The sequence below is a fragment of the Pagrus major genome, chromosome 21 (assembly GCF_040436345.1).
Source record: "Pagrus major chromosome 21, Pma_NU_1.0".
Taxonomy (NCBI): Eukaryota; Metazoa; Chordata; class Actinopteri; order Spariformes; family Sparidae; genus Pagrus; species Pagrus major.
The window spans coordinates 30,304,356-30,316,398 of record NC_133235.1 but is presented as its reverse complement, the minus strand read 5'-3'; the positions used below and the strand labels follow the sequence as shown (position 1 = coordinate 30,316,398).

At 43.5% G+C, this 12,043-nt stretch overlaps 2 protein-coding genes across 4 annotated transcripts in view; one reads left to right on the top strand and one right to left on the bottom strand.

Annotated features, from left to right (window-relative positions):
* The window catches only part of amph (amphiphysin), a 57,496-nt gene that overhangs the window by 9,878 nt on the left and 35,575 nt on the right, over window positions 1-12,043 (top strand). For all 3 annotated transcript variants that reach the window (XM_073491747.1, XM_073491746.1, XM_073491745.1), the window contains exon 3: window positions 11,634-11,660. In XM_073491747.1, the coding sequence (XP_073347848.1) occupies window positions 11,634-11,660 (27 nt within the window). The remainder of the gene's footprint in view (window positions 1-11,633; window positions 11,661-12,043) is intronic.
* On the bottom strand, window positions 2,347-6,925 carry inhbab (inhibin subunit beta Ab). The gene is given in 8 exon segments (XM_073491329.1): window positions 2,347-3,168; window positions 3,171-3,294; window positions 3,296-3,334; window positions 3,337-3,408; window positions 3,410-3,475; window positions 3,477-3,689; window positions 3,692-3,777; window positions 6,454-6,925. Coding segments are annotated over 8 exon segments (1,197 nt in total). The 5' UTR covers window positions 6,872-6,925; the 3' UTR covers window positions 2,347-2,989.

The following is a 12,043-nucleotide window of genomic DNA, read 5'->3' as shown; positions in this document are numbered from 1 at the left end:
AACGGGCGTAAATGGTGTCCAAGATAAAAAAGGTCCATAAAACTACACAAAAACTTTGTAATATTCCTCCATACTGCTCGTCCGCTGCAATCCAAGTGTCCTGAAGTGGCGACATCCAGAGTTTACTGGAAACGACGTCATTTAGTAAATTTTTCTAGCCTAAACAGTCACTATGCTGTATCTGCCTGGAGGCACGCGAGTCTCCCTCACAGCGTTTGCACTACGGAAGCCGCGCTGGACAAGATGAACGAGACTCGCGATAGATACACACCGGTATTTACTTCCTGCTGTGAGTGTCAAAGTTTCAAATCACTAGTTCAGCAGATCCCTCTTGTGTTTGTGTGTCGCTCGGTCGCTCAAAGCAGGATGTAAATACCGGTGTGTATCTATCGCGAGTCTCGTTCATCTTGTCTGCCGCGGCTTCTGTAGTGCAAACGCTGTGAGGAGCCTCGTGCCTCCAGGCAGATACAGCATAGTGACTGTTTAGGCTGTAAAAATGTACTAAATGACGTCATTTCGAGTAAACTCTGGATGTCGCCACTTCAGGACACTTGGATTGCAGCGGACGAGCAGTATGGAGGAATATTACAAAGTTTTTGTGTAGTTTTATGGACCTTTTCGTCTCGGGCACATTGACGCTCGTTATATGGATTTTTGCTGCAGGAGGGAACCCCGCGGGTCTCCAGCTGCACTCTGAGGAATAAGAAGCTACACCGGACTCTCATCAGCATGAGGGCGAGTCCATAATGACTGAATTTCGTTCTAGAGTGAACTATTCCTTTAACATTTCCTTGTCTCACTCCTTCAGCAGGGTAAAGGCAAATCACATCATCATATTTATTGATAATTATCAAAGTCAAACTTCATGTAAACAGACAGGGCGAGCAGGAGTCCACATTTAATGTTCCTATTTTTTTAACAGTTGTAGAGTAAACTTTTATCAAGTTTTTATGTGAAACACCTCTTTTGTAAATTGATTTAAATGGTCGGGGGACAGACGGTCTCAATGGGGGTTTAGGGGGGTAACTGCTATAAAAGAAGCGCAGAGGAGCATGTAGGTATGCAGCTCTGCCTCCTCGTCTCAACTCTGGGTTGTCATGGTTTTGGACGACTAACAAACTCGGTCATATTTTTGGATAAGACAGCTGCCCCATCCTGCTCTCCTAATCAGACCAGGTTTTCCCCAGAAAGTCTGCCAATTATCTACGGAGCCCACAGTGTTTGCTGGACACCACCTCGACAACCAGTGGTTGAATGATGACATGAGGCTAAACATGTCATCACTGGTCAGATTTTGCAGGGGGCCAGAGAAAACAAACCTCCGAGGGATATAAACAAGAGTCATTAATGCCGACATGTATTACAATCTTAACATATTTACGACTACTCTTAGCCCGCAGTTTCAAATCTTTACTCAATGCTCTGGCCCCAGGAATGCATTTGACTATGGCCACTGGTGTCTCTAACTTCACCTTTAGTATGGAGTATGGAGTTCCCAATAACCAGAGCTGGTTTCTCAGCGGGTGTGTTGCTGAGTGGAGAACACTTACTAGAAACGTGAACAGGTTGGTGGTGAACCGTGGGCTTCTTCTTTTTGTATTATGCCTCCTTCAGACAGTCACCCAGCCTCCATGGTCCTCCTTGGACGGCTAGGAGGAGCTACACTAGGTCGGTCCCCACCGGCTATTGAGGCCTGGCTAACTACAGCAGCTAACGATTTGTTTCCATCTAGGGTTAACCCTAACCCTAACCCCATTTCCATTGTGCAGAGCTGCATCTCCAATCCCCCACCCCTGCCTCCAACACAACTAATAAACTACATTTATAACATTTACCAGTATTTGCTAAAAGAGGCAGAGGAGTAACTACACTCCTGACACACTGAGCAAGAGAGAGGAGGAGAGGGAGACAGAGAAGCATTAACTAGCTGCTAGGGCTAATTAGCAGTACTGATAAGCATGTGATTAAACAACTGTAGAGTTTGTGATAAAGTCACCAACAGAGAGAGGGTACTGAAAGCTTGAAGGGAACAAGTGTTCTTTTAAATGTATGACAGGCAATTAGTCTGTGTAGTGAAGAATGCAACAAAATAATCAGTTTAAGCTACAGCAGCAAAACAGGTGACCAGAAACACACAGCCAACTGAAATGAAGCAATACGTCAGGAATAACTGATGACTTCAACAGTGTTAACTCATGTTCATCTCCTACAGGCTGTAGAGTTCAACACATCAAGGTGAGTTACCTGTTCTTACTAATCTAAAGGGTTCATCCTCTGAGGAGCAGGAAGGAGATCTGCCAGTTTAATCCAATCAGATGTTGAAATCAGTTTGTTTTTACAAAATAATGAATGTTGACAATATTGACAGTTTATTTAATGATGACGCTAAAAAAGCAAATAAATTATACAAAGTTGACGTTTTCATAGTTTTTACAATGAAGAAACAACCAAAAACTGCTGAAACAGTTTCAGGTGTTTTTGTTTGACCAGTTAAATAATTTTTACTAATAATACTCACAGCTTGTTTTTACTTCAGTAAACCAAACTTTCATCATCAGTGTTGACTGTCTTTGGCTTTCTTCTGAATTGAACCCTCTGCCAGGAATGTTATGCAAATATCAGCATTCAACTTGTTTAACAATAATAATAATAATAATAATAATAATAATAATAATGTTGGCTGCCCATTTTTGACAGTTGTATCTCAACATCCAAGATTTTTCCACAGGTTGAACCTTCAGTAAACAGTCGAACATATTAAAAACGTTCCTCTCGCATATTTTCTATAACGATAGAAAACAACAGACAAACAGATAACTGCAGACCGATGAAGTGTTGCATAGTATTCTCAGGTCGTTCCAATGTGGAAAAAAGTCTCTCCCAAGAAGAAACACAATGCCTCGGCACTAAACATAAATACTTTATCTTTACTCGGAAAGTGTTGATCTGATGTTTTCCCTGCAGGCAGCAGGAAGTGTCTGTGAAGTCTTTACGAGCAGCCGCACTCCTCCACGATCATGTTCTGGACGTCTTTCTTGATGATCTTCTGCTCTTCATTGTAGTAGAGCATTGACATGGCGCGCAGCCTCGTCGGCACGCAGCATGACTTAATGTTTTGAAAGGGGCTGTAACCCCTCATACGATAGTGATTGATGACCGTTGAATGAAGGAGAGCGACGAGCCGCTGATGCTCGCCATGTGGTTTGAACAGTCGCCCTCACAGTAGTTGGCATGGTAACCGGATGGAGCAATAATCCAGTCGTTCCAGCCGATGTCTCTGAAGTTCACGTAAAAACTGTCGTTTGCAACAGACGTGTATTTTTCCCATCGCACTCCCAGACCTCGTTTAACTCTTCGCAGAGTCGCCTCCTCTCGAGCTCGCAACACCACCATGAGGAACGGTCGGTGAGGACTGATCTCGCTCTCCTGCTCGCTCACCATTGGCAGGCACCAGGACGGGTGAGGCTCCGGCCTCAGCTGCACAGCAGGCAGGAAACCTGCACGCTGAGTGAGCTTCCGCCGCCGTCCAACAGAGTCTGAAAGCTGCGAGAGACGCCGAGGGTGTGCCAACCACTGCGGCGGGTGTCCACCATCTTCTCCGAAACACACTCCTCCTCCTCAACGTCATCGAGCCGCAGCAGCCGTAGCATCACTTTGCCTTTCGCTCGGTTTCCCTTCGACACCTTCAGGCGAAGATCCAGACATTTGCCTGTTCAACCATCGACGAGCCGGCGCCCTCCTTCGAAAGGTCAAAGGTCACTGTGTTCAGAGAGTCTCCTGCAGCAGCAGAGCACAAAGTTAGCATGATAGCATGTATGCAGGAATTAGCCACACCCATCACTGTGAAAAGCTGTTTATTGAAGAGAAACATTTACTGACTGACGTTGACAAAATTTATGTAAAAACACAGACAGCTTACAGAAGGTCTCTACTGTTTTCCATCAGGTTCTGATGGCTGTTCTGACTGACTGTGCCTATTTGTGTAGAAGGAAGTCAAACCCACTTAAAAACAACAGGAACCTTTCGACCTCAGGAGAAAAATAAAGAATATAAAGTTGGTCATGTTCACTCATCTGAACTGTGCAGTCTGACATGATGAGAAACATCAGATTGATAACAACATGTTTAATAAATGTTGGTGTTTTCTTTGAAGAAAAACATTCAAAAAAGTTTTTCTTAATTTGATCATGCTGTTGAAGCGAACAATTATGAGCATGAAGACACTGTGACCCTGCTGTCCTGAACTGGCCCTCTTCTCTTTTGTCTTCCTGTCATTTGAATGAATGAACAAAGAAAATGTCATTATTGATGAAAGCATGAATGGAGCCGCTGCCTCTAAAATATACTCATGTGAGCAGAGACACTAAAAAAAGAAAGGCCTGGTTTCAGGGAATGCTGTTAACAAGGCCACACACACACACACACACACACACACACACACACACACACACACACACACACACTCTTTGTCTGTGCTGCAGAATAATTACTGAGGCCCAGATTTGTCTGAATGAGGAGATTATTTACGGCCTGAGCCAACTCGGTATGCCCCCCCCCCACCCCCCACCCCCCCCCCCCCCCCATTCTTGTTACTGTCCTCTAATTTTGAGCCTTTGAGGACCTTTTTAATTAAAGATTCCTCTCAAACAGAAAACTATTTATAGCACAAAGCCATTCTGTACATTTATGTAAGCAAACAAGCGATGGGACAATGTGATTGGTCACGAGCTGGTTCATGTTCACAGAAAAACTTAAACAGTTTGTCAAACTCTTTCCTGACTGATTTATTGTTAAACTTCAGTGAAGCATTTGATTCATGATGTGGACTGTAACAACAAACTCTCTTACAAATCCCATTAAAAATAATGCAGTACATCATGAAAACCTAACATGAGACCTGGAATAAAACTTGTTTATGTCTAAATCTGGAAGTCACCACCTGTTCTATGAATTTCATATGTTACAATAAGTTCAAAGGCATGCTATGCAGGAGTTGTCATTGACTTTAAACACACAGGTGCAGAAAACGATTCTAAACAATGTTAGTTGTCAAATACAATGATTTGGGTTCATCCTGAACTCAGCTCAAAACTTAGAAAATAAAAAATCCAGACAGTCACAGCAGATTGACACCAACACGACTGAGTCGATACATCTTTCTTTTTTTTAGAAAAATATTTTAACTTCCTTCTGTGAGAACAGGGTTCAAACTTTAGATGTTCTCAGAACAGGAAACTCTCTTGACCTGAAAAAATGTTGTTTTCACAGGTCGAGCTTGTGCACCCACTTCAGACGTGCACGGGGCTTTATAAAAAGGCTGTAAATAACTTTTCAAATCAGGTAGGTTGGTATCTCTGGGGTCTGGAGACATGCATTACACCGGACCAGCTGTATGGAGCCATTGTGGACTAACAAACTTCGCTCAGCTTTCCATCAGCATGGGGGTGAGAAGATAATGACCTAATTTTTTGCTTTTTGAGTAAACTGTTCCTTTAAACTGTTAGTTCTCTGAATGTACCACAGCATCGCAGATGAGTTGCAAATGCTCAGTGTTGCTTTGAATTCTTCAGCAGAAGCAAAGTTACCCAACTGAAGAGGAAAAACTGAAGCTGCTGCAGATTTGACACATTTAGAATCAGCACACAGCTGCAGCTGGCCAATCAGCACTCAGCTGCAGCTGGCCAATCAGCACTCAGTGTGAAACTCACAGTGGTCAGGTGCCTTTGTGATAGATTATATATATATATATATATATATATATATATATATATATATATATATATATATATATATATAATCTATGTATATGTATATGTATGGAAAATTAGAGAAAAGTGGAGAAAAATAGAGAAAAGTAGAGAAAAATAAAGAAAAGTAGACTAAAGTAGAGAAAAATAGAGAAAAATAAAGAAAAGTAGAGAAAAATAGAGTTAATCAATCAGATGGAGTAGAATCAATGGAATCTGTCTGTGTGGCTGCACAGAGATTCTTACTGTGGACACTGTAAACACACTTTGACCCTTCAGGGTTTTTGTGAATGAGCTGATGACAGACAGACAGAGAGACAGACAGACAGACAGAGAGACAGACGGAGAGACAGAGAGGCAGACAGACAGACAGAGAGACAGAGAGGCAGACAGACAGACAGAGAGGCAGATGGAGAGGCAGACAGACAGACAGAGAGGCAGACAGACAGACGGACAGAGAGGCAGACAGACAGACAGAGAGGCAGATGGAGAGGCAGACAGACAGACAGACATCTGTTGTGCAGCTGATCGTCAGTAAACCTCAGTAGAATCTCAGTCCAATGACTTCAGATTTAGGAACAGTGTTGAGGTAGAACTCACCTGTGACCCTTGTAATTGTAACTCTTGAGCTTTTTTTTTTTTTTTTTTTTAACCCTTTTCTCTGAGCTGGTGAAACTGAAACCTTCTGATTGTCTGGTCGACTCACCTGGCTCTGCAAAGGTTATGATTTCAGACGGTGGTTCAGGTGGTGGTGAGGTCCCGGGGCCCTGGCTCTCCTCCTGGATCTCCACACTACCGTCTTCGGTCACACGGCCCACGTGCAGTTTCTTGATGGCGTTGAGCAGTGCAGCGCGCGGTACCGGCTGTGTCAGGTTGGGCCGAGCGCTGAGGTGCAGCATGTTGAGAATGTGACGTTTTACTGCCTCCACCATCTCGCTCTGTCCTCCCAACGCAGACGAGTTCCTCCTCATCTGAGACAGAGAACAGGAAGGACAGTCCAGGGATGGAGCCCCCTCCTGGAGCTGAGCGGCCACATCAACCTCCGGAGCTGGAGTGACCATTGGAGATGCGTCAACAGGAAGACCGATGGCCATGAAGAAGCACACGGCAAACAGAGCAGACATGGTTCAACGTGGACAGTAGAACCGATATCTACACATTCAGAAACGCAGCAGATGAGAAACAGGAAGCAGTTTGTTAAAAGTTCAAAAGGTCTTTGAGATCAGATCCTCACAGAACCAGCTGAATCCAGCAGTCAAGTCAGTAGACTCAGTAGAGTCTCAATGAGGAGAAACAACATATACAGAGTTCACAGTTGTGTCTTCTGGTCCTCAGTCTGGTCTTTGGTCCTCTGTGGTCCTGATAGTTCTTGTCCTCTGTGGCCCTAATGGTTTGGTGGTCTGTGGTCCTGATGGTTCTGGTCCTCTGTGGTCCTGATGGTTCTGGTCCTCTGTGGTCCTGATGGTCCTGGTCCTCTGTGGTCCTGATGGTTTGGTGGTCTGAGCAGAATGAATGCTGTGTGCAGGGTCACTCTACTCTCCCTCTCTGCTCTGTTACTGTAATTATACCTCTCTGCCTGTTTAATCCCTCCCTCCTTGCACAGAGGTATTTCCCTTTGAGTAACACACACACACACACACACACACACACACACACACACACACACTGTGAGTAGTCTCTCAGAATATCTCAGGACTGTTTGTGGTGTTTCCTCCTGAATGAACGTCACGACAGAAGAGGAGGAGGAAGGAGGGAAGAGGAGGAAGAGAGAGAGTGTCCCTGATTCATTCATACCACACACACACACACACACACACACACACACACACACACACACACACACACACACACACACACACACACACACACAGACCAGAGATACACACACTGATGACTCAGCACAGCATCATCATCACCTCACGTGGAGGAGAAACTCCGTCGGTGTGAAATTAATTTTTAGACTTTGTTGTTAAAATCAGAGTCCTGCACACGGCAGATGGAGCGACTCAGAGCAGACTGTCACACACACACACACACACACACACACACACACACACACACACACACACACACACACACACACACACACACATAAACTGTGACATCAGCACGCCCTCTGCTGATGGGACTCAGGTGTTACAGCGTCGTCCTCACCTGAGCGTGTCCTCTGACTCACCTTTTGTCTTGGGTTATGTAGACATGTAGACACAAACTGCTGTACTTTTATTAGGAAATACAAAATTAATTAATTTGTGAATTTATAGAAATTCCTCCTCAAGCCTTTGTTTTGTCCACTTTTAAAAATATTTTAACACTTTCTTCATTTTCATCCTGCCATAATAATACTGTCTTATTATTTAATTGTCTCAATATGAAATAAATGTCTCTAGAGTATGACACCATCAGCATTTAGATCGGTTCCCTGTAAACCTCTTTTTCACTGTATTATTCTAAAATCTCTCTGACTGGTGATGCAGTTAGCTTTCACACCTCCATTATGGACTGAAAGAATGAACAAACTCCTGTTGTGTTCTGAGTTGTTGTAGTTGTTACTCTGAGGAAAATGAGTATGAGTAATGTAGTTGTCCTTGCAACAGCAGCAGCAAAAATAATACAGGGGTTCTGTTTCCACTTTAAGATTGATTTAACTGTTAACACAAGATTGTAAAACGAGACTCTCATGTTCCTGGGTTTTAGTTTAGTTATTTCCTGTTTTATGTTGAAAGACACTCCCCTCATGTTTAATGTTTTGCTTTACACTTCCTGTCTTTGTCTTTTCCCCACCAGTTTTCTGTGTTCAATAGTTACTGTGTATTAGGTGGTGTGTCAGGTCATCAACAGTCTGTTCCTCAGTCCTGCATTTGCTCCTTGTGCCTTTACACATTGTTCTGAGTTCAGTTTGTATCTGTCTTTCCTCAGCATGCTTCTTCTGTTCTTGTTTGCAGCTAGTTTTGTTCTTTGGATTATTATCTCATAACAAAACCCAAACTATCCAAACTAATGAACAAACAAACCCTTTTTGTGAAGGATTGTTGAGAATGATTTTAGGAGTCTCAGCCTGAAAAACGAAGCTGCTCTGTGGTCTGGTGGTACAGAGCAGCTAGGGTGAGATTGTGTTGAATGCTGAGCTGAAGTCAACAAACAGCATCCTGACGTTGCTGTTCTTATTCTCCAGGTGTGTGTCTAGCAGTAGTGTAGGCAGAAATCACAGTGTGGGTGGGCACAGAGAAAATGAGGTGGGCTGACAAAATGCAACCTAGGCTTTTTTGTGAAGGAACCCGAGTCAAACCTTCGTTTAAAAGCATAATTACGACGAAAAAGCCACTTTTAAGATTTACCGTACTTTTGTTTTCGGGTCAAAATCATTTTCAATTGCGTGCTAGGGGCAACATTACGGTAGCATCAAAATCGCTATCACCAGGGTCTCTACACATGAACACGAGCATTGAGAACATTGTTTGTGTACACAGAGTTTACTAAAAAGGTTTTTGAACAACTCACGCTAGCAGTAGCTTGCTCCGCTTGCCGCCGTCCTGCCAGTCGAGAAGCGTCAATCCCCGAGTGCGATGAAACATGGGGGAAAGTAAAGGTGGAAAGCTCCTAAAGCGTTGCACTCGTGTACTGTCATGCGTGTACTGCAGTGTTTTCATGCGTGTACTGCAGTCTTTTCGTGTGTGTACTGCAGTGTTATCATGCAGTGTTTTCATGCGTGTACTGCAGTGTTATCATGCAGTGTTTTCATGCATGTACTGCAGTGTTTTCACGCGTGTACTGCAGTGTTTTCACGTGTGTACTGCAGTGTTATCATGCAGTGTTTTCATGCAAGTACTGCAGTATTATCATGCAATGTTTTCACGCGTGTACTGCAGTGTTTTCACGTGTGTACTGCAGCAAGTACTGCAGTATTATCATGCAATGTTTTCATGCGTGTACTGCAGTGTTTTCATGCATGTACTGCAGTGTTATCATGCAGTGTTTTCATGCGTGTACTGCAGTGTTTTCATGCGTGTACTGCAGTGTTATCATGCAGTGTTTTCATGCGTGTACTGCAGTGTTGTCATGCAGTGTTTTCATGCTTGTACTGCAGCGTTATGCGTGTACTGCAGTGTTATCATGCAGTGTTTTCATGCGTGTACTGCAGTGTTATCATGCAGTGTTTTCATGCGTGTACTGCAGTGTTATCATGCAGTGTTTTCATGCGTGTACTGCAGTGTTTTCATGCGTGTACTGCAGTGTTATCATGCAGTGTTTTCATGCGTGTACTGCAGTGTTGTCATGCAGTGTTTTCATGCGTGTACTGCAGTGTTGTCATGCAGTGTTTTCATGCGTGTACTGCAGTGTTATCATGCAGTGTTTTCATGCGTGTACTGCAGTGTTTTCATGCGTGTACTGCAGTGTTATCATGCAGTGTTTTCATGCGTGTACTGCAGTGTTATCATGCAGTGTTTTCATGCGTGTACTGCAGTGTTGTCATGCAATGTTTTCATGCGTGTACTGCAGTGTTATCATGCAGTGTTTTCATGCGTGTACTGCAGTGTTATCATGCAGTGTTTTCATGCGTGTACTGCAGTGTTTTCATGCGTGTACTGCAGTGTTATCATGCAGTGTTTTCATGCGTGTACTGCAGTGTTATCATGCAGTGTTTTCATGCGTGTACTGCAGTGTTTTCAGGCATGTACTGTAGTGTTTTCCAGGTTTGTACTGCAGTGTTTTCAGGTGTGTACTGCAGTGTTTTCAGGTGGCGTTTTCATGCGTGTACTGCAGTGTTTTCAGGTGTGTACTGCAGTGTTTTCAGGCGGCGTTTTCATGCGTGTACTGCAGTGTTTTCATGTGTGTACTGCAGTGTTTTCATGTGTATACTGCAGTGTTTCATGTCTGTACTGCAGTGTTTTCCATCTTGTACTGCAGTGTTTTCATGCAGTGTTTTCATGTAGTGTTTTCAGGTGTGCAGTACAGTCTGGAGCTCTGCTTCTCTCTGGTGGATCTTTCTGAAATGTAAAGATGAATCATAAAGGTTTTTGTGACACCTGACCATTAATCTGTATAATTTAAACATCTGTCATAAACTACGTTCATTAATGTGAAAAATGTCCAACTGTATGAACAGAGTTTGTCTTACTCACAGCTCCATTTGAAATCAAGACAGAAACAACAGACCAAACAAGGAGGATCACAGATGGTGAGAAGAAGCTTTTTAATACAACAAGTGAAAAATATCTATATCTGTAATTATATATTAAACCAACAATGGCCAACATTCAAGGTCTTTAACTGGAACAGGACGTAGATCCTCCTCCAACCAATCAGAGCAGCAGGCATCTGAACATTTATCACAACAAAAGCTAAAAAGCTGGTCGATCAGGTGAATGGCTGCTGTTGACATCGAGTCTTTTATGATTGTCTAATTTAATCAACAACTTTAATTGAGCAGATTTTTGATGGGTTTTTTATGTCAGCATCCATCACTTTTTACATCACTTCCTGTTGTTTACTGGACACACAGTCAAGAAGTGAACCCAAAAATAGCAGGTGTAATCTGCTCCACCTGCACACACACACCTTCAGATTAACTGCAGAGACACGAGGACACATGATGACGTCATTAGTGTTATTTATCCTTCTATTTACATCAAACTGTGTATTCAGAATCATCTAAAACGGTTTCATTACAACCATAGAATCCAATCAGCTGACGGAGCGTTGTTAAACCCCGCCCCCTCCACACACACACACACACACACACACACACACACACACCTCCCCCTCCTGTCAGCTCGTCTCGCGCTGATAATCCGCCTCTCTCTCTCTCTCTCTCTCTCTCTCTCTCTCTGTCTCGCGGACATCATGGCGGAAATCAAAACGGGAATTTTCGCTAAAAACGTTCAGAAACGACTGAACCGCGCGCAGGAGAAGGTAAGAGCTGATGGTGGTGGTGACGGTGGTGGTGGTGCAGGTGGTGATGGAGGGATGGAGGACAGATGGAGGAGGACTGGAAGCTGGTTGGAGGCTGCAGGCCTGTCTCAGATTATTCAAGTCTTTTCTGGTGTTTCCTTTTATTAATATTATTATTTAGATTCTAATTATCAGTTGGAGGGAGAGTGACGTCATGATGTTTCCAAAATATGCACATAAAAGAGTAAAATCATCAGAATCTGACCGAGAACGTTTTGATTGGCTGAAGCGGATTAACGGCCACTGTAACGCCTTTCGATGACGTCACATGTGCGGTGAAATATGTCACGCGTGAATTTCACGCTTTGAAGAAATGACACGAGGAGGTGTTTTCCTGCTCCAAG